This window comes from Zonotrichia albicollis, chromosome 12 (genome assembly GCF_047830755.1).
Source record: "Zonotrichia albicollis isolate bZonAlb1 chromosome 12, bZonAlb1.hap1, whole genome shotgun sequence".
NCBI lineage: Eukaryota > Metazoa > Chordata > Aves > Passeriformes > Passerellidae > Zonotrichia > Zonotrichia albicollis.
Genome location: NC_133830.1, coordinates 4,488,699 through 4,508,696, shown reverse-complemented (window position 1 = coordinate 4,508,696; position 19,998 = coordinate 4,488,699). Strand labels below are relative to the sequence as shown.

The 19,998-nt window shown below is 46.4% G+C and overlaps 1 protein-coding gene and 1 long non-coding RNA gene across 2 annotated transcripts; one reads left to right on the top strand and one right to left on the bottom strand.

The window, feature by feature from the left end:
* Positions 1-4,364: 4,364 nt before the first annotated feature.
* Positions 4,365-12,039, bottom strand: LOC102064817 (2-epi-5-epi-valiolone synthase-like; the record flags this gene model as incomplete). The annotated part of the gene is made up of 5 exons (XM_026796058.2): positions 4,365-4,888; positions 6,291-6,543; positions 7,200-7,433; positions 8,803-9,436; positions 11,774-12,039. Coding segments are annotated over 5 exons (1,527 nt in total), but the record flags the coding sequence as incomplete, so codon positions are not given.
* Positions 12,040-13,781: 1,742 nt separating this feature from the next.
* LOC141730679 (uncharacterized) lies at positions 13,782-19,541 on the top strand. The gene is made up of 3 exons (XR_012582294.1): positions 13,782-14,008; positions 17,639-17,798; positions 19,437-19,541. It is a non-coding gene; the product is annotated as an uncharacterized LOC141730679 (long non-coding RNA).
* The last annotated feature ends 457 nt before the right edge of the window (positions 19,542-19,998 follow it).

Sequence of the window (19,998 nt, the reverse complement as noted above, 5' to 3'; positions counted from 1 at the left end):
TGGCTGGGTTGGAGAACCCAGGAGGAGCAGGCAAGAACACCCCTCATGGGGATATTGGCACTTGATCTATGTCAGTAAAGAGTTGGTGGCAGCTCTGCTTAGAAGCTTTTTCAGTTGTATTGGACAAGCCTGAAAAATTCAGCACAGGGCAAAAAAGGGGATTTTAAAAGTCCAGCTGTGCTTGGTGTGGTCTGTTTCACTGGGATTCTCCATGTCCAGGCTGCAGGATGCTGAAGGGCTTGGCTGTGTGGTGTGGTGGCACAGCAGGACACTGCCACCGTGTCACTCATTGTGCTTTCCTTACCAGGACACCTGGGAACCCAGCAGCTCCTGATGGCAGGAGGGAGGTGGTGATGGCTCTGCCTTGGTGGGTTCAGCAGTGCTGCTCCTTCTGCGGTCACACCTGGGGGTGGTCCCAGCACTGAAAGTTGTCCTACACTGTTGCTCCAGCTCCTTTGAAATACATTTAAAATTGCAGGGGAATGTTGTTTAAAAATTGCAGAGGAATGGCTTGGAAAAGTGTTCCTGAGTTATTAAAACCAATGAGGCTTGACAGGATGCTGGCTCACAAGGCAAATGTGTGCACTGAGCAACACCATTGTCTTTGCCTGTGACCTAAGCTTCACCCTTCCTTGAAACTGCTCCTTTTCCAGCTCAGTTTCTGGGAGTGATGCTCTTAACAGGAGTTGTGCTCTGGAATCAGAGGGAAGCAATGGTTCCTGTGACAGACCCCTTTGTGTTAGTGCTGTCCAAGAGCTGTGCAAGGAAAGAAGGCTGCTATGGTCAGCAGGAAGGGCCAGGGCATAAAAATATTTATATGCAATATTTATGTGCAATGTATGTAAATATTGATTGTTCTTTTATATATCTATATATAGAGATAGATGGATAGATAGATGGATGGATGGATGGATGTCACCATGGGATTGATGTCCATATTTAGGATGCTGCCTCAAAGCAGGGTTTGGTGGATGGGCGCACAGCTCTGTGGGCTCTGCTCCTGCTCAAACACTTTGCCTCCTCTCTTGCTGTTCAGCAGCGCCTCTCCAGAGCTCCCTGCTCCCTCTGGCTTTCCTCCTGTGTGCCTGTGGCTGCAGCAGGAGTTAGGCTTGGATTAAAAGTGTGGGGAACAGCACACTCTTGTGGGGCTGTGTCCTTCCCAGCACAGACCCACCGGGTGGGTTCCTGCGCTCCATCCCGGCGGCTCCATCCTGGCAAATCCCCTGCTCCAAGGCGAGCTGTGATTCCTGATGCCGTTTGCAGATTGTTTTCAGTGAGTGCAGCGTGTAATTCACACCAGGGCTATCGGCTCCAGGCGGGCACGCACACAGCAGGGGAGCAGGGGTTGTATGAGGAACGGGGCATTGCTCTTGTGTTCAGCACTGTTCCTTTAGCCACTTCAAATACATTTAGTCAAAATCTTTTAATGTCTTCGAGACCTTTTGTCTGATCCTCATTTTACACTGAGTACACTGAATGCTGCTGTTCACTGGGCATGAGTGATTGCTGCTTAGATACTCCTTTATGCATTCCAGAACCACAGAATCATAGACTGGTTTGGGTTGGGACTTTATTAATATTCCTCTTCTTTTTTCCCTGCTGAAAAGCAGTTTATAAAGCAGGTTGTTGCAAAAGGAATTACTTCAGCACTTGTAAATAATAAAATAACTTCTTATTCTCTGACCACTAAGGTAATTTTGTTCAAACAGATCCATGAAGAACTTGCACTGCAAGGACCCAGCTGGGACTTTATGCTTTTCTCTTTGGAGTAATGCATCATAAGAGAATAAGCAGAGATCTTAAGTCTAATATAATAGTTCTGTTTGAAAAAGCAGGAACTAAATCAATGCTGAATAAATGGAAAAGAATTAAATTCATGCTAGACATTAAAAAAAAATGCACCTCAAACAATGAGGGGTATTTTAAAAAGTCACTGTTTTATTAATAATACTTTCCACCCCTTTCCCTTGATCTTTTGATGACAAGCCTGGCAAAGGCACTTTTTATCAGACACTGAAGCAATTTTGCTGCTGTCATGTGCCTTTCTTGATACACACATATTAGTCACGCAGCCGTTTTATGTTCTTTAGCATATTTTAATATATAATTAAAAATGTGCCTGTCTGCTACCAAGCAACCGAGCACGTCAGGGGCTGATTGTGTTCTGTCACCCACAGCAGAAGGGAGGGTAAAAAATAATAATAATCATGTGTTCACTTTTCAGTCCTAATTGTGCTTCAGGTCCTTGGATGTGTTGTCACAGACACAACCACTGGCTTCTGAAGGCAGAGGCAAAGCCAACGTGGGAGAATGGCTGGCAGGTGACCCACTGCCAGGTCAGTGTCACCAATAACACGTTGGTCCTGGATGCTGGGCTTTTAATGGGCTTTTTTTTGTGACTCTTTTTAGTTCAGTTCGCCTCAGCCCTGCTAAGCTGCACCTCGGTTTTCCCTGGAAATGGAGTTCCAAAAGCATCTGGGCTCCTGGGATTCTCTCCCTGGACATTAAAATAACTTAGGTTGATGTTTGTGTTGTACCTCCTCCACGCAGGTAGATGGGAGCAGGACACTGTGCTGCAGGACACTGACTCGGGCAGGGGATAATCCTGTGCTTCATTCATTTCTAGGTTATCTGGTGTGAAAAATGGCCCACCCAGCTGCTGGAGAGGAGGAGACCATTTGTGAGTGTGCCCAGGTGATCATTGTAAGCACAGCATTAAATGGCTCTCAGCACCTTTGCCCCTCAGAGTGCTGTTCCTGAGGCTCTCTCATGCTCCCAAAAAGTTGGGGTCACGGAATATTTCAGATTGGAAGAGACCACAGTAGATCATCTGGTCCAACCTCCCTGCTTGATCAGGGTCATCCCAGAGCACAGGATTGTGCCCAGACCTTTCTGGAATACCCCCAGTGAGGGGGACTCCACACCCTCTTTGGACAGTCTGTTCCAGTGCACAGTCACTGCACAACCAAGTTCTTCCTCAAGTTCAGGTGGAACTTTCTCTGTGTCAGTTTTGGCCTGTGTCCTCTTGTCCTGTTGCTGGGCACCACTGAGCAGAGCCTCCTCCATCCTCTGGCTCCTTGCTTCAGACACTCATGAGCCCTCACCTGCTCTCCTGTTGCACTGGCCCTGTCCCAGCGAAGCTGGTGGATCCCTGAGATCCCAGAGATGCTCTCCCCACACAGTGGCTGCTGTCAGAAACCCACTGAATGAGCCTGTGTTTGATGGTCTAGAAAAAGGAGATACGTACACTGATATCCTCAGCCCCAATTTATTTAAATCAGGGTTTGTTTTTAAGAAGTTGTGGCTCTGAGGATGTGCTCTAAAGTTCCTTGGTAAGGTGGTACCATCTGTGTGAAAGCCTGTCCTGAAACTGGAGATGCACTGCTCTGGAGAAGGCTGAGCAGGGCTTTCTGTGTAAGCACCTCTTCTCCAGGACTAAGAGGAAAAGGGATTTATATGTGAGGTCTATGCCACACTTCTCCAGTCTGTGTCTCTCAGGCATGTGCAAAAGTACTCAGGCACACACTGTGGGCAGCAATGCAATCATTAGTTCAAAAGTTTTTCAATTTTAGTAGCTTTTATTACTTCAGCAAAACAGAAGCCAGCACATCAGCACAAACTGGTGTGGGACAAAACCACCAGAGGGAAAAACAAATAATGTTGTAAATAATTCAAAGGCTGTTTGTTGATTGCAATTCCTTTGATTGGACCTCCAGGGAGAAGGATGACATTACTTTTCCATTTTTCACCATCAGCATCCATTATATAATCTGCTCAGAGTCTGCCAGGATCCTGAGATATGACAGTGAAGCTGCTTGAAGATGATGAACTTGCTTGGAGTCCTCTAATTTCTCTTGATTTTCCCCAGCTGGCCTTATCTAACCAGAAGAGGCTGAGATGGGAAAGGAGCCAGGGTCTGGCAGGTAGGAGGAGCCCTGTGGCAGATGTGGGGACACCAGGGGGTTCTGCAGTATTGCCAGGAGCCCTGCTTTGTTTTTAGGCAGCAGTGCTGCAAACCATGCCCTGTTTGTCACCCCCTTGGCTTGCAGGGGTTACAAAGTGAAACCACCACAAATATTTGGGCAGGAAGAGGAGATTTGCCAGCATGTCCTCAGTATCTGAGTGTCCCAAGACAAAAGACTATGACACTGCCAGGAGACAGTCCCCATGTGCTCCACAGCAGCAAAATTTACTGGTCTGTGACTTGTGATGGTGCCTCTAATCAGAGTGTGTCATTCCCTTAGACTGGGTGCAAAGGCTGGCAGATGAGCTTCTCTGTTTTGATCTTTTCAGTGAGAGAAAACAAGAACACCACTAAGAAGCAAAGAATGACAAGTGAAGGTGGTAACCTACTTTATATAGCATAGAAATTTTGCATGGTGCCATACCATGGTCTAGGAACCAGCTACACCTGCTTGTGTCAGGGGTCCAAGCACAAGCAATGGTGGGACACCAGTGGCAAGGGCCATGGCAGTTACCAGCTTGGATTAACTAAATAAATGAATAATCCTGGTCACTTTCCTTGAAAGAAGACCATAGGCTATGAACTACACTACTGGCACTCTGTGGTTTCACTTGTGAACAATCACTCCTTCAGCAATAATATATTCCCTTTCAAACAAAGCAATTGAAAAAGGCAAATCACATCAGGTGCCAATATTCTGCTGTTCCACGCAGGTCAGGAGTGTATGCAGTGTCACAGGTGTTTCTGGATTTATCTTGTTCAAAATTCAGTTCTGCCCACTGCCTTACAGTGGCACACAGCTCAGGCTTGGGGCAGGACTCTCACCTTGGGCTTGCAGCTCTTCCTCCAGCCCCATCTTGCAGTCCTTGACCCATAGCTCATATGCCCTTTCCAGGGTCTCTTCACTGGTGTCATTGAATATGTCTGGAAAATAAGAGTTGTGGTTAATAGGACATGCAGAGGAGCTTTTCCTGGCTGTACACACTGATTGTGGCTGTCACTCCAGTTTGTGGGAGCCTTTTGTCTTTTGTGTAGAGACTGAGCTTCATGGAATTGGTGTGAAAAGGAAAGAGATGGCAGAGATCACAACCTGGTACCATGTATTGCTTCTGTGTTAGGGGTTGGTTAGCTTTTATTTTTAAATCTTATGAGTATTTCATCCCTGATATTGAACAGATATAATTTAATTTGCAAATATTATTTCTAGGCATGGTAAAAAATTAGATTCCTTTTTCCAAGGATATTTTAAAAATATTTTCAAGTATAGCAGAGGAATTGTTCTTCTCCTTTCCCCTTGCTGGTTTGCCTGCCAGAGCACTGCATTTCCCTTTGCAAAATGAATTGGTTAATCGTAATGCAATTAATTAGACCTCAGTCCTTAATGGAGGAGTCCTGGGGTTTGTACAGAGGAGAGATCCTGTCTCTCGATGGGTTTACAGAGATGCAAAAAAGAGCACAAGAAATGCTCAACTGCAAACCACAGAGCACATTTCCCAGGCTGTCACTGCCGGCCAAGTGTCCCCTTGGGGGCCTCCCCGGGGTTCCTCAGGCCATACCTGCCACGCCGAGGCTGGTGGACAGAGCACCATATTTCCCTTTGCAAAATGAATTGGTTAAGTGTCCCCTTGGGGTGCCAACTGTCCCCTCAGGGACTTCCTGGGGTCCTTCAGGCGTTACCTGCCATGCTGAGGCCTATGGGCAAAGTGCGGTATTTCCTTTTGCAAAATGAATTGGTTAATCATAATGCAATTAATTAGACCTCAGTCCTTAATGGAGTTCTGGGGCTTGTACACAGGAGGGATCCTGTCTCTCAGATACAAAAGAGTGCAAGAAATGCACAACTGCAAACCACAGAGCTCATTTCCCAGGCTGTCACTGCCCACCAAGTGCCCCTCAGGGGGTCTCCCTGGGGTCCCTCAGGCCATACCTGCCAGTGGGCAGAACACTGTATTTCCCTTTGCAAAATGAATTGGTTAAGTGTCCCCTTGGGGCACCAGTTGTCCCCTTGGGGGCTTCCTGGGGTCCCTCAGAGGCCAGTGGGCAGAGCATTGCATTTCCCTTTGCAAAATTAATTGGTTAAGTGTCCCCTCGGGGGTGCTCCTTGGGGTCCCTCAGCCCCTGCCTGCCACTGCAAGGCTGGTGGACAGAGCACAGTATTTCCCTTTGCAAAATAAATTGGTTAAGTGTCCCCTTGGGGTGCCAACTGTTCCCTTGGGGGCTTCCTGGGGTCCCTCAGAGACTGGTGAGCATAGCACTGCATTTCCCTTTGCAAAATTAATTGGTTAAGTGTCCCCTCAGGGGCTCCCGGGTGTCCCTCAGGCCGTACCTGCCACGCCGAGGCCTGTGGGCAGGGGCATCCGGAGCTGTCCCCCGCTGTGCTTGAGGCGCTCCCGCAGGGCTCTCTGGATGAGGGCCCAGCTGCAGCCGCTGTGCCAGACCGGCAGCTCCAGGCCCCGCATGCACTGCAGGATCTGCTCCTTGTCCTCGGCGGCCAGCAGCCCGCGCGCGTGGGCCACGTACGTCATGAAGGCCATGTCGACGTTCACGGCTTCCCCGTGCATCAGTGACGGCAGAACCCTCTGCAGAGCAGCAAAGGTGGGTGGTACAATGGGTTTGGGGTGGCATATGGGAAAGAAGTGGGGTGTATTGCTAAAAGTGTCCCTGAAAATCGACATTTGACTCACTGCGGTTGCTGGATGTTGGCGTCTTGTGATTTATGGGTTGCTAGGATGATCCATTTTGCGCATGATTAATCACAGCAAAAATCTCCCATAGGGATCTAGGATCTCGTTCTCCTCCCATCTAAGTCACTGATAGAGTGCCATGAGATGGAGGGATGGGCTCTGGATATTGGATAAGATGTAGGTGTCCCCCCTCATTCCTCAATGGCAATTCCTCCCCAGCAATACGGGCTGTGGCCTACATGCTCTTGTGCTGTTACAGCTCATGTTGGTGATTTCCAGTGACTTCACTGCAATCTGGTTTTCTTTGAGCTTCAGTAAGTGCCCAGTAAGAAGCAACAACTGGATCAAGGTTGGAATTGGAAATGGGTGGAGTTGTGGGGGAAATGGGGCAGGAGAAGGAGTCCCTTTAGTAGATACGGTGTGTTGGGTGACCTAGCAAGTGCAAATCTGGAGTTTATCTCAACTCCTTTTCACGAGGTATTTCATGAGGCCTATTGATTTTTTTCTTTTATCTTTGAAGTGGATATTGCAATATAAAGTCTGTCACTCACCATTTCCAGCTCTGGGCTAATAAGGTGGCCAAAATCAACCAGTCTGTCCAGGTCATCCTCCCAGAGGTTGGGAGCCAGCTCTTCCAGCATGGTTTCAATGGCAATCCTGGTAGTCTGAAGTGCAGCATCCCCATGGTGAGCAAAGCTGTTGCAGGACTGGAACTTGGTGTCCAGTAGGTATTTTCCATGGTTCTTGAGCAGGTCAAACAGCCCTTTGTGTTTCATGAGGGCCATCTGGGACAAAGAAGAGATAATTAACGATAATTGTCTAATATTTGTATGTGCTGTTGGAAACTTGAGTGTTTCAGTAGATTGGACTGCAATAACATGTTATACACTAGCTCCCCTGCTGCTGAGCAGCTCTGCCCATGCTGGGGGCTTGCTACATGCTCCCATAGCCCAGCACGTGGTTTGTAATGAGCTTTGGTTATTTCTGTGCCTGGAAGGAGACTAGATGGTGGCCATCCCCAGGACAAGGACTGGGTGGTGGGGACCACCACCTTGGAGTTGCTCTTAGGGCAATGGAAAGAGGGGAAACACTGCAGTATAGAGAATATGAGGGCTTAGAAGTGATGTCCTTGTTAGAAGTACATATTTTTTCCCTCTCTGACTCATGCATTAGCCCCACCCCTGCAGTGGGGAATGGTGACCTGAGGGTTTCACAGTGCCTGCCAGAAACCTCCAGATATCCTGGGGATTTCTCATTGTGCAAGCACTGAAAATTGCTGTTGATGAACTCATGTCTAATACACTTTAATAGCTTGAACTCTGCTTTATCAAAAGTTTTCAAAGCTCTCCAGACATAAAGCCATTTACTGAGGACTTTCCAGGTAATTTTAGAAGTAGAATTTGCCTTGCAGGAGATTGATTGACCACACTCGACATACCCACTGAGGTAGGTGCAAATGATCTTGCAGATTATTAATCCCCAGCATAATGAGCCTCAGATTCTCTGCCAGGAGTTCATTACAGAGTGCTATGGATCAGCCTCAATGGAAAGATGAGGCTTTTCTTCCCTTGTTTTGCTGTGTCTCCTGTGAGTTTTTGCTGTTTCTGACTGTGAGTTTTGGAGTTTCCTCCACAGGGTTAGCACTGGACACTGAGTGTAAGGGATGTTCTAACAAATTTAGCAGCTGTAAAAAACTGTATATAGACTCAATGAGAGTTAAAAGTCCTCATGCACCCTTGATAGCCTACCTTGATTCCTCTAAGCTTTTTATAGAATGCCATGGATTCTGCCGGACATTTTAGTTTTCAATACTTAGAAGGAGCAAGAAAGATGAGGACAGACTTCCTAGTAGGTCTTGTTGTGCTAAAACAGGGAGAGTGGTTTAAACTGAAAGAAGATAGATTCAGGCTAGTTGTGAGGAAGAAGTTTTTTACAATGGGGATAGTGAAACCCTGGAATGAGTTTTCCAGGGACTGGTAGATGTCTCATTCCTGGAAACACTCAAGAACATGTTGGATGGGGCTTTGAGCAACCTGACTGAGTGAAAGGTATCATCGCAAGGGGGTCAGATTTGGTGACCTCCAAAGGTCCCTTCCAACCCAAACCATTGTAAGACTTTTCAATTTTGAAAACTGCAGCTGCAAAAGTTCATACCTTTAAAATTTCCCCGAGGCCGTTGGAGATGTGTCGCCGAGGGATGCTCTGGAGGAAGGACCTGTCCAGGAAACTGGCCACGGGTGGGGTGTAGCCCCCGAGCTTGTTCTTACACTGCAGAAAGTTCACCCCGTTCTTGGCCCCCACGCTGGCATCCACGTAGGAGAGGAGGGTGGTGGGGACCCGAATGTAGGGGGTGCGTCTCCTGTAGAGCGACGCGGCGAGCCCCACGATGTCCAGGCACACGCCCCCTCCGATGGCGATGATGGGCTCCGTGCGCCGGTCCAGGCTGAAGCTCTGCACCTCGTGCAAGATGTTCAACACCAAGTCCATGGATTTTGTTTCCTCGGTGGTGGGCAGGGCGAGGATTTTGTGCTGGACGTTGTTCTGTTCGAAGTATTCTCTGACTTTGGAGCCATAAAGTTTGTCGACGACTTCGTCAATGACGATGAAGCGCCGCAGTTTCCTCTTGCTGGCTGTGGCCAGCTCTGTTTGCTGGGGGTCAGTGATGTGGCCCCAGAGCAGAGTGGTGTTAGAGGGCTCCAGGATGTTGTATGTTTCTACCACTTTGTAGCAAAAATAGATGGGAGCTTCAACAATCCAGGAAATCCCACCTTCGGAGATGCACTCACCTCTGGCAAGGATCAGAAAACATTGAAATCAGTATATATTCCTAGCTTGATCTTTGCATGTCTGAGCTAAATTAAGGATATTAAAATATCCTTAAATATTAAATATTTAAGGATATTATCTGGGAGATAAAGAATGTTGAGTGTCCTGCCCATGCACTGCAGAAACATGGGGCTGTGAGGGTGGGACACCCCCATGGGTGTCAGGGCTCACCAATTTTATTCATGGAGAAGCTCTCTTGAGGTCTAAGTGAAGAGTTAAATGTTTGAATTCATACATAACATTAAAAAGATACAGTCCAGAAGGGCTGGGGCATGTTTTTCATGCTAGAAGTTGAAAACCTATAAAGAATGAGCCAGCCCAATCATTTCAGCTTTCAGAAAGAAAGTGGGGAAGAGAAGAGGTTGCCAAAATTTTCCACATTCATTGAAGAAGCATTCTCTGATTGTGTATCTAGATGGTAGGAGTTAATTTATTCCTGTCTATCTATACACAGCCACACATCACATCTCCATTCAACTAAGGCATTGTAGAAACACTGGTTCTCCATTCATTGTAGAACCGGTGTTTCTACAATGCCTTAGTTGAACTCGCAGATCTCTATCTCAAAATAGGTGCGATAGAAATAGGAAGTGTTCCTGGAGAAGCAAAGAAAATTATCTGGGTGTTGGGAAATAATTCCACACTGGAGTTTTCAAGGGTAAATAAAAGCCAAAATTAGTTATCTATCTAAACTAATGAAAAACGCAGCCCTACAACCCCTTCCTTCTGTGGGATGGGCAAACCAGGGAAAAAACAAGTTGGGAATCAAAAAAGAAAAAAAAAAAGGCAGACGTATTTTATGTAAGGCTGTTTTTTGAGCTGCATTTTGGTAAAAAATGAGTTTCTGTGATATTCATTGGATAATCAGATTTCCCTACATGCCCAATTTCTTTTCACATGCCTGAACATTCACTTAGAGGTCAAAATAGATGCTTCTCTGTTTTCTTTACCAAATTGTCTCTAAGTTTTAAACTCTTAAAGTCTCTAAGCCCTTAAACTCCAAAGCTGTTAAAAACAGTGAGGATTTACACCTTCCAGAATTTTTTTTCTGGGCTTTTCAAATATGGTATCAGAAAAAGCATTGTGTATATTTCAATACACCATCTTATAGCTGTACTTAACTCCATGTGCATTCATCTCTGGTGTGTGACTCTTCTAAGAGACAGGATAGTTTGGAATATTATTTGGTGGAATCAGCTTTGGGTGCTGGATGGCACCCATGGCAACCCCTCTGCTCTATGAAAATCAGGGAATTTGGGACTGAACATGCCCTTCTAGGAGTATATGTCAGCTGAGGATTTTTCTGCGTGTTCTTGGGCCTTAGGTTCATCCTTCTGTTGACTGAGGTCCAGCAGGCTGGTTTTGGGTCTGCTAAAGCCCTGCTCTAGCTGCTGCAGCTCTGCCTGGGTGATGCTCGTGTGCGGTCACTGCTGGTGCTGGTGAAGGTCCCTCTGACCTGACTGAGAAGAGGGTTAGACTTGTGCCATTAAAATCTGAGTGTGACAAAGGCTGGAAAACTTCTGACATGCAACAGAGAACTGTATTAAAAAAGATCTGCATCATGAATGGAGCTCCATGTGCTTGTGAAAAGGAGTATGCTGTAATTAAAAGATAATTAACTGAGGAGACATACTATCAGCAGAGAGCTGTGTGTATCCCTGGGGGAAAGTTTTGTCTTTGCTCTATCTGAAGCAGCATTAGGTGACTTCTGCAGTTTGAGGGATGTGTTAAGGGTTTTGCTCCTGTCAGTGACAGTTTATTTTTCCCACCTACCCATTTCATTTGTCTGCAACCACCTCTATAAACCCATCTGTCTCCAATGCCTCGGCGTGAGATTTTGCGCACACACAGATTGAATTTTCACAGAAATGGAGAAAATGAGCCCAAGTGCAGCACACAGATGTCTCTGCGTAAGCTGTTCAGAAGTTTAAAGAAAATTCCTGTCTACATAAATGGAGGCTGTTGATAAAATTCCCTCTGTAACGCCGAGCTATGTCAAGGAGCACTGCATCCGCCCGTGCTGCCATACTGCCCATGTTCCCAAGACATGTTCCCAGGTTTGTACGCATAGGTCAGGTTGGATGGGGCTTGGAGCACCCTGGTTTAGTGGAAGGTGTCCCTGCCCATCTCAGGGGTTTGGATTAGATGACCTTCAAATATCCCTTCCAGCCTGAACTATTCTGTAATTCTGTCATTGCGGGTTGAAGCCACCATGGCACCCAAGATGGTTTTTCCATCCCACCAAGAAGACTGCCCGTTCTGGCTGGCCAGAGCAACACAGGCTCCTTCCTGTACTCACATTGTTGCCTCAGAGAGAGTGACCTCGTCCTCATCATTGTTGGAGAGGGTTTCTCCTTTCTTGATGCGGCTCCATGTGCTCTTGACTCTTACCAGCTGGAAATCTGTCTGCTGGGGCTTCTGGGGCATGGTGGCTCCTGGGACTGCTGCAGCACACACCTCCTCTGTCACCAGCATGCTTCCAGAAGGTGAAATCTCCCTACCCAGAGATCTCCCATCACTGGGTGCCTTTGAGGTGCTTTTTAAAGGCTCCAGGTTGACCAGGCATCAGGAGGGGAGGTCTCGTCTCCATGTGAGAGACTAATTACAAAACTGAGATTACCTAATCTGGGGTGCATGTGAGGGGTGGCAGGGATGTTTGAAGACACGTGCGACTACCAGGATGGGGTTGTGTAATCAGCTGGTTTTATAATGCTTAAGATGTACAATAGAAGTGCATATATTAACTTCCAACATGATGCCCTACAGCAAATTTAAAGTTATGAAAGGCGGTTTGTGTGATTCTTCACATCATTCAGGAACCTCCTTTGCTGAGCAGAGCCTCTGATCTGGCTGCAGCTCTGTACTGCTCTTATGGGATGAGACAGGAGCAGAAGCGTGGGGATCAATACCAGCTGGTTAAACCTCTTTTGAGTTCACATTACTGGGATTTTCTTGAATTGAGGAACAAAACTATATATATAATAGATATTTTTGCTTTTATGGTGGGTTTAAAAAAATTATCAGAGAGCATTTATCTCCTGAAGGGCTGTTTGGAGCATCAGCCAGGTTTTGATCCCCACGTGACTGGGGGATGCACAATTCACATTTCCATGTGATCTTCCAGCTGGGGCCTTTGGAGGGCCCCAGGCTCAGGTTGCCACACAAAGTATTCCCTTGGCATACAGCTCTGTGCGCTGAGCACAGGAAGATCTTCCTTTGATTTCACCAGCAGTGCCTGAAGGCACAAACCTGTCTTTGCCACCTTCTCAGCCGTGTTTCTGAAAGCTGTCCTTGTTCAGAAACAAAGATCAAGAAAACCAAAATCAGATGTAAAAGCAGAGGCAGGAAAAAATGGGTCTTAAAGAACCCATTGGACAACACTGTGTCATTGTTTTGAAGGCTTAATTGCAGCCAAACTCACTTTGGAACCTTCATCTATTTCAAAATTAATATTGGGAAAAAGTTGCCAGAAAAACCTCCAAAGCCATGTAGCCCTGCTCCAAGAAGTGCCTAACTCCTGACTCCAGTCCTCACTGCTGGCTTCATCTCCAGATGGCAAAGTGCTTTTTAAAGAGGACAGGCTGTTAACCCCATTTTGTAGAAGAAGAAAATAGAGTCTCAGAAGTGAAATAACTTTCCCAAAGTCACCTTAAAGCTAGTGCCCTTCAGATGGCACACTAAAGCTTGTAGCCTGTTTACCAAATACTTGTCCGAAATTTTAACTCCCAATCTAAATACAATTTTTATTGCTTTCAGCAGGAACTGCAATTCTAATGCAATTTGTTGTTTACTAAATCATAAAATAGAACAATCTTAGGTATGCCAGGAGGTCTGTCTTTTTCATCTTGTTTATTTGTTTTAACTAATAACAATACAGTCAGCATTAAGTCTTCTTTTATTTGCTTTCCTTTTACTCTTTCATCATGTGCATTTACTTATTTTCTATTTACACTTCCCTATTCTATTCTGGGGACACTGAAATATCTTCTGTTACATTTGAGAAGTTGACAAATTTACATTGGTTACTCCAATGTGTCCCTGTACAGGGCAGTGGTGACCTTGTGGCTAAGGACCCCTTGTAGATAATCTGAGGTTCAGTCTTGGGATGTTTTTGGCCCCATACCTGGTGGTTTAGCTGGGGCATGTCTGTGATATGTAACTAGAAGGTTATGAAACTGCCAATTACTTTCTTGAGAGCCAGCAGCTTTCCAAGGTCAAGATGTGAACTTACTCTTACGTAAAGCAAAGGCACTCACAGTCGGCTCTTTTGTTGTGCCTTTCTCATGTCAGAGGCTGTTGGATCTCACCTGCTGCCTGTGCTCTGGGTGGGACAGGAAGGTGCAGCCCCAGCCTGGAGCCATCCTCCCCACACAGCCTCTCCCCAGGGCTGGGGCTCTGCCCTGGTGATTGAGGGAGGAGACTTTGTCCCCTCCCCGGGCACCCAAGCACCGACCTCCTGCTCTGCAGAGGCAGCAAACCCACCACAGTACCCTCTGAGGCCAGGGGACAAGAAGGAACATGCACAGCCCTTCAGGTAAACTCCCTGTGTGGGGTGGGGAGCTCCAGAAGAGTGGTGTGACAGGAGGGGACACCGTGTGATGCCCTAGTCCTGGGTCCCCACCTTCCCCATGGAGAGGGTGCCTGCAGGCTCTGTGGCTTGACAGCAAGGAGCAGAGGGTGGGTTTGTCAGGGAGAGGAGAGAGGCTCAGAACAGGAGATGGGCTTGCAGAAACCTGGAGTGGAGGGAGTGGGACAATCCCAGGAGAAAGGAATGGTGGGGTGGTGGACGCTTGCAATGTCAAGAGAGCTTTGGCTGGGACTAATTTCTGATGGATTGTCATGCTTTCTTCAGAAATAATTTCTCTCCCTAATGGAGCACTGGGGAGATTCAGCTTTTCAACTTATTTTCCAGCAGTAGAGCCTGTAGAAAATGCATCAGCTAGTGTGTATTTTCCTTGCTTTCCCCTGAAGTTCTGATCCCTGGTTCCTGCCATGAGCAGCAGCATCCTCACTCTGGCTGCTTCCTCATGCACCCACTCCATCCCTAAGCTCCTACCTGTCCCCAGGCCATCGCTGCTGGCTTTCTGCAGGCTCTGGCACTGTGGATGCTGAGGCTAAGGCTGAGCAGGCTGAGCTCTGCTGGGACATGCCCTCTGCAATGTCTGATGGCCACTCTGGTTTTGGCCACGCTGCCCACCCACCCCTGTCCCCACATGGGCCATGACAAGCCCTGTGCTGGGACAGGTGTTTACACACTAAGGCAAAGAGGTGAGGACTGGGATAAGCTGTTGTCAGGGCCTGAGGTGCTTTGGTGAATATGATGGCTGGACCTGTTCAGGATGGTTTTAGCAGAGTGGATTTCCAGGTGCTTAGCACCAAGCAGCTCCTGCCAAAGTGCTTGGCACAGGAGCACCAAACAGTCTGGCAGCAAAGTGTGCAGGTGGATCAGGTTCAGTGCTCTGCCCTGGCTGGGAAGGGGAGCTTTTTTGGAAGGCATTTCTGGGGCTGCAGAACAGATCTAGAGCCTGGAAGGTGAAATAAAGATAATCCTAAAATGGGAACCAAAGGTTTGGTCTTTTTGGTCTCATGTCTTTGCTTTGTTTTTGCCAAATCCAGATGGTCTTTTATCCCTGTGCCTCCTTCAGGTGCTCCCCTGCAAACAGTAAAGTGTTCTCCTATTTTCCTCACCTAAAAAGTGCCATCTGAGCACAAACTGCAGAGTTTAATTGAGATTCTGGAGCAGCAGGTTCCTCCATGGCATTGCACTGCCTGTCTGTTCAGGGGACATTGATGCCCCACACGTAAAATCTTGCAATCCTAACTCCTGATTTTGGTGTGAATTAAAAGTTCCTGATTTCAGACAGAGTAGAAGCTTCAACTTATTGTTCAGCTTAGCGTAAAGCAGGGTGGCTGTGCTCTCACTACCTGCCCAGGAAGATGCTGGGAACCATTCTGCTGGCAAGAATGGTGCATTTTAAGAATTGCCACCTTATCTTCCTTTATGAAGTTGCTGGAGACCTAAAGAAGCCCTTTCCTGCTCTTTTATGGAGGGTTATTTTCAGCATTTTCTTCTTCTGAGTGAGCTGTTTTTCTTTTCTTCCACTGTTGATAATGTACAACTAGATGGGAAATGGAAAGAGATATCTGTGCATATATAGATCCATAGACACACAATCAGGAAATCTAATTTAGTGCTTAATATACTCCAGCAGTTTTTCTGGGGTTGTGTAAAACTGTGTACTGAAATGAAGCACTTTTTCCTGGAATAACCTTAAAAAAAAAGTAGTTACATAAATTTTAGCTCACCTTAGTGCTCAGAGCCTTGGGCCGGGCAGCCAGCCCTGAGCTCTGCTCTGACTTGTCTGCTGCTTGCATAAATGAGGGCAATTCTGACCTCTGCTGTTGGTCCAGAGCATCACCAAGCTGCAAAAAATGCAGCACTCCCTGCAAAGGTTGTGTAAGCTTGGATGGGGGATTGCTCCTGGCATGCCCGGCCTGTGCCCTCTCCCTGCAGCATCTCCTGGCTCTCATGTTTGGTGTTATAACACAGCTTACAAAACAGCCAAGGGTAAGTCTTGTTTCCTCCCCTGTGTGTGACAGGCAATCCCTGTCTGTTACTTATCCAGAAGCAGAACATGAAGATTACTAAAAGCTGACGTGGATTATAAACATGTTTTTACCCCTAAATTAGCAGAAAGCCTCCGAGTGCTTTGCAGGAAGGATGAGAAGATCCCAACCTCCAGCACTCTCCAGCCTGAGCAATGGGAGCCCAGGGATGCTCCCTCACGTAATGGTGAAAATGCTGCAGGGAGAGTCTGTGTCCTTTTCACTGGAAATGTAGCTGGGCTGAGGTCAGCAAACCAGCATAGTTTGGGAAAGGGGTGCAATTCCTGCAGCTGCAATTAGTTATAAAACTGCTGGAAGAGATAAAATCTTCCCATGATGGTTAGAGATTGGGATGAGATATAAATCATGGCATTGTATCACAAAATCACTGAATGGGCTGGTTTGACAAGATGTTAAAGCCCACCACATTCCATTCCCCTGCCATGAGCAGGGACGCCTTTCACTATCCCAGGTTGCCCCAAGCCCTGTCCAGCCTGGCCTTGGACACTTCCAGGGATCCAGGGGCAGCCACAGCTTCTCGGGACCCCCAGGATCTCATCACCCTCTCAGAGTAGAATTTCCTCCTAATAACTAATCTAAACGTGCCCTCTTTCTGTCTGAAGCCATTCCCCCTTATCCTGTCACTACACGCCTTGTAAATGGTCTCTCTTCATCCTTTTTTGTAGGCTCCCTTCAGGTACTGGAAAGCCACAGAAGTAAAAGAGATGTCTTTTTTCACTTACTACGTGTAGTTCTCTGCAGCTTTTCTATCACAGGCAATAACGCCCTGCCAGGCGCAATCTGCTCCACCCCAGCCTTGGCCTGTGTCTCACAGGTGCTTTCATAACCCAGCACGTGCTCTCACACTTGAGGAGTGGGGGAGTTTCTCTGAACCTTGCCTCACCCTCTGGGGCCACAGCTTGCTGTGATCCATGGTGGATTGCTGCCATAAAGGTTTTCTGGGATCTCAGGGCAGGTTCAGTGCCATTGGCAGCATTGCTTTGGCTCCCAGAGCAGGTGATCTGGATCTTGCAGATGTTTCCACAGCCTTTGAAATGCTGACACGTTGTGTAGTGCACAGCAGCCTCCCTGGCACAGACACAGCTTGGGGACACTTGCGCATCCCATGGACACAGAGATCCTCCTTTTTACAAAGCTTCACCCACTTTCTGCGTCTCCTGCCTGGTTTGGCAAGAGCAGTTTTGGAAGCATTCTATTTCCTCCAAGGGAAATTGGACCTGGAGGAGCAGGGTTTATGTGCAGTTGTTTGGTGTTTGATGTTTGTCTTGGAGCTTTAAAAGCAAAATTAATGTGTTTAAAATATTCTTATTCTTGATCAGCTCTGAGGGGAAAAAGGGAGAATGCACGCAGCAAAAATCTATTAGAAGTATAGGATGTTTTCAGTTTGAAAAGGTTTTCATTATTGTTTTCATAGCCCTCCAAAACCCTATATTTTGTATTTAAAAAAAAGCACACCTGTATTTATGTACTTTAAGCTCCACTTCCACTGATTGAGCAGTTACAAAATCATTATTCTTCCTTTTAATTTCCATTTCAGAAACTCCGGCTGGGCACATTGCTGAGAACCTTCTCAAAGCCAAAGAAATAGCCCTCAGTGACTCTCATGTACCTGAACAGCTCAGGAATTACTTACAAAAAGCTCTTGATGTTGCTCTTGGACTAGACCCTTACCTGGATGCAATGGCAGCTTCCAAGAGGTACAGATTCTCCTTGGTAACCTGGTGCTTTTGTCTGTGGTGGGATGAATATCTTTTTAGATTTTCTGTCCAGAACATGCCAGAAATGTGCGGGACAGCAGCAGGAAGTGGAATGAGACTTAAGTGCACTCAAACATGTAGCAAAGTGTGCATGAATGGGTATGTGTGAGAGCCCACAGCCTGCAGGAAAAGAGGTAAGAACTACAAGCTTTAAGTGTAAATTTTTGGAGGTATTCTCCCAACTGACTGTTGACTGTGGCAGTGTCTGAGCTGCAGCATTTCCTGGGGAACACCAACCTCCAGACTGTGCTTGCTGGATGCTCGAAGAGTGAGCCCGTGGATTCAGCTGGGATAAATTAGGAGTGAAGAAATCCTGCACCTCTGGATCCACCCTCTAATAACAGCCTTTATATGTGGCTTTTATCTGCAAGCACTCAACAAACATTAATTAATCTGCTAACTAAATTACTCTGGTAACTAAACTAATTAATTAAACTAATTTAAGGTATCATTAATTCAGAAGTCCAACTGATACCCTCATTATTCTTTTTTGAGCTACAGTATATTACCCAGCCATGTGGGGTCTGCTAAACAATTCCCATTTATCAGCGTACATTTTGATATGTGGAAAAAGCCAGTTCTGTCTAAAATTGACAATGTGTAAACTGTTCCAGGCTATGGATTATGGGAACGCTGAGCGTTCTCTCTGTTGCTGAAATAATAGCTGATAGTTGTTTGACTTACACTTGCTGTAGGATAATAGCTATACATTATCTTATTAAAGTTGTTAAAGCATTTGTGAGGGGCAGAAAAAAGGTTATATGAAATGTTCTACTCTTTAAGTCTTGGATTATCTGACTGTGGCTGACACGGGTTATGAATTCTTTCTCATTTTACTGAGGAGTGGAAGGGGGGAGCTGGAGGAATAAACCCACTGAAACGGCTCTAAATTCTGGCCCAAAGAATGATCACCATCCATTTCTGGTGGTTACTTTCTTCACATGGGGTAATCTAACCTGTCTGGAGGCTATGGACTTCTTCCAGGCCTCTATTGCCTTCCCCATGTAATAGGTAACATCTCACTTCATCCAGAGACATTGTCACAGGCCTGACTTCTGTGAAATAGCATCTGCAGGCACCCTGCTTTTCTGAGCACTTTGTGAGGAAAAACATTTTTTTCCTGCCTTGTAAGAAAAATTTAGATTTTATATATTTCCCTCTATTCTGCAAAGAAACCTTATTTTTGGCTGGAATAAAACTAATAATTGTAGAACTGAACAAAACCTGGCCAGGATAACTGAATTAATTCACTCCAAAGCAGCAGATAGATAGAGATCTGTTGGGGACCATCTGAAAATGGGAAAGGTTTCAGGCTGAACAGTGGGGAATTCTTTGTTCCCTTCTTCCCAAGCCCCTATGGCTGGGGTGGCTGCCAGCACTGAGATGTGCTTATTGCCAAACTAGGTTGTCTTAGAACTGGAATTTAGGATACTTGTGATGCTTCTGGGCTAATTTTTTATGGTCATGCTCACATGGAGCTTTTCTAGGAGTTCCCTCTTTGTTGTTGCTCTTTGTGCTGGATGCTCAGATTTTGGTTGTTATCATAATACTGAAATGTCTTTTTTTTTTTTTTTCCAGAAAAACTTCACCTGAGCACATCCCAGGGGATGCTGAAGGAGTTGAAAGCAGTGTCAGGCTGCAGGAAACACGTGCCTCTGGCTCTTTGAATGGCAAGTTGTTCAGCCAAGAGGGTAAAATGCACCAGATTGGTGTAAAGCTGTCACTGGAGTTGAAGCAAAGCTATCATCCCCTACTTGAGTAAGGGGAGGATGAATGCCATGGGAATGCTCAGAAAATGTGGGAAATTACTTATAAAGAAATACCTGAGCATTCTGTGGGCTTTGAAAACTCTGGCATGAGTTTTCCTATATCCTGCCCTCCATGGCCTTGTATTCTCTCACATGTGCCCACACGAGTGCTTTAATTCCCAGTGTCAGCCCCAACACTCAGTCAACAGCAAAGAGAACATCATCCTTCCTGGAAGGGAAAGGGATGGAAAAATGCTCCTGGTTTGGGTTTGGGGTGTCTGATAGGGGTTAATATGCTTTTTGTGGTGGAGGCGGCTGTGGCCAAGCACAGCACCTTTACAAGTAGAAATACCCAGGCTTGTATCCTCTTATAAAGCCTATTACACTAAATC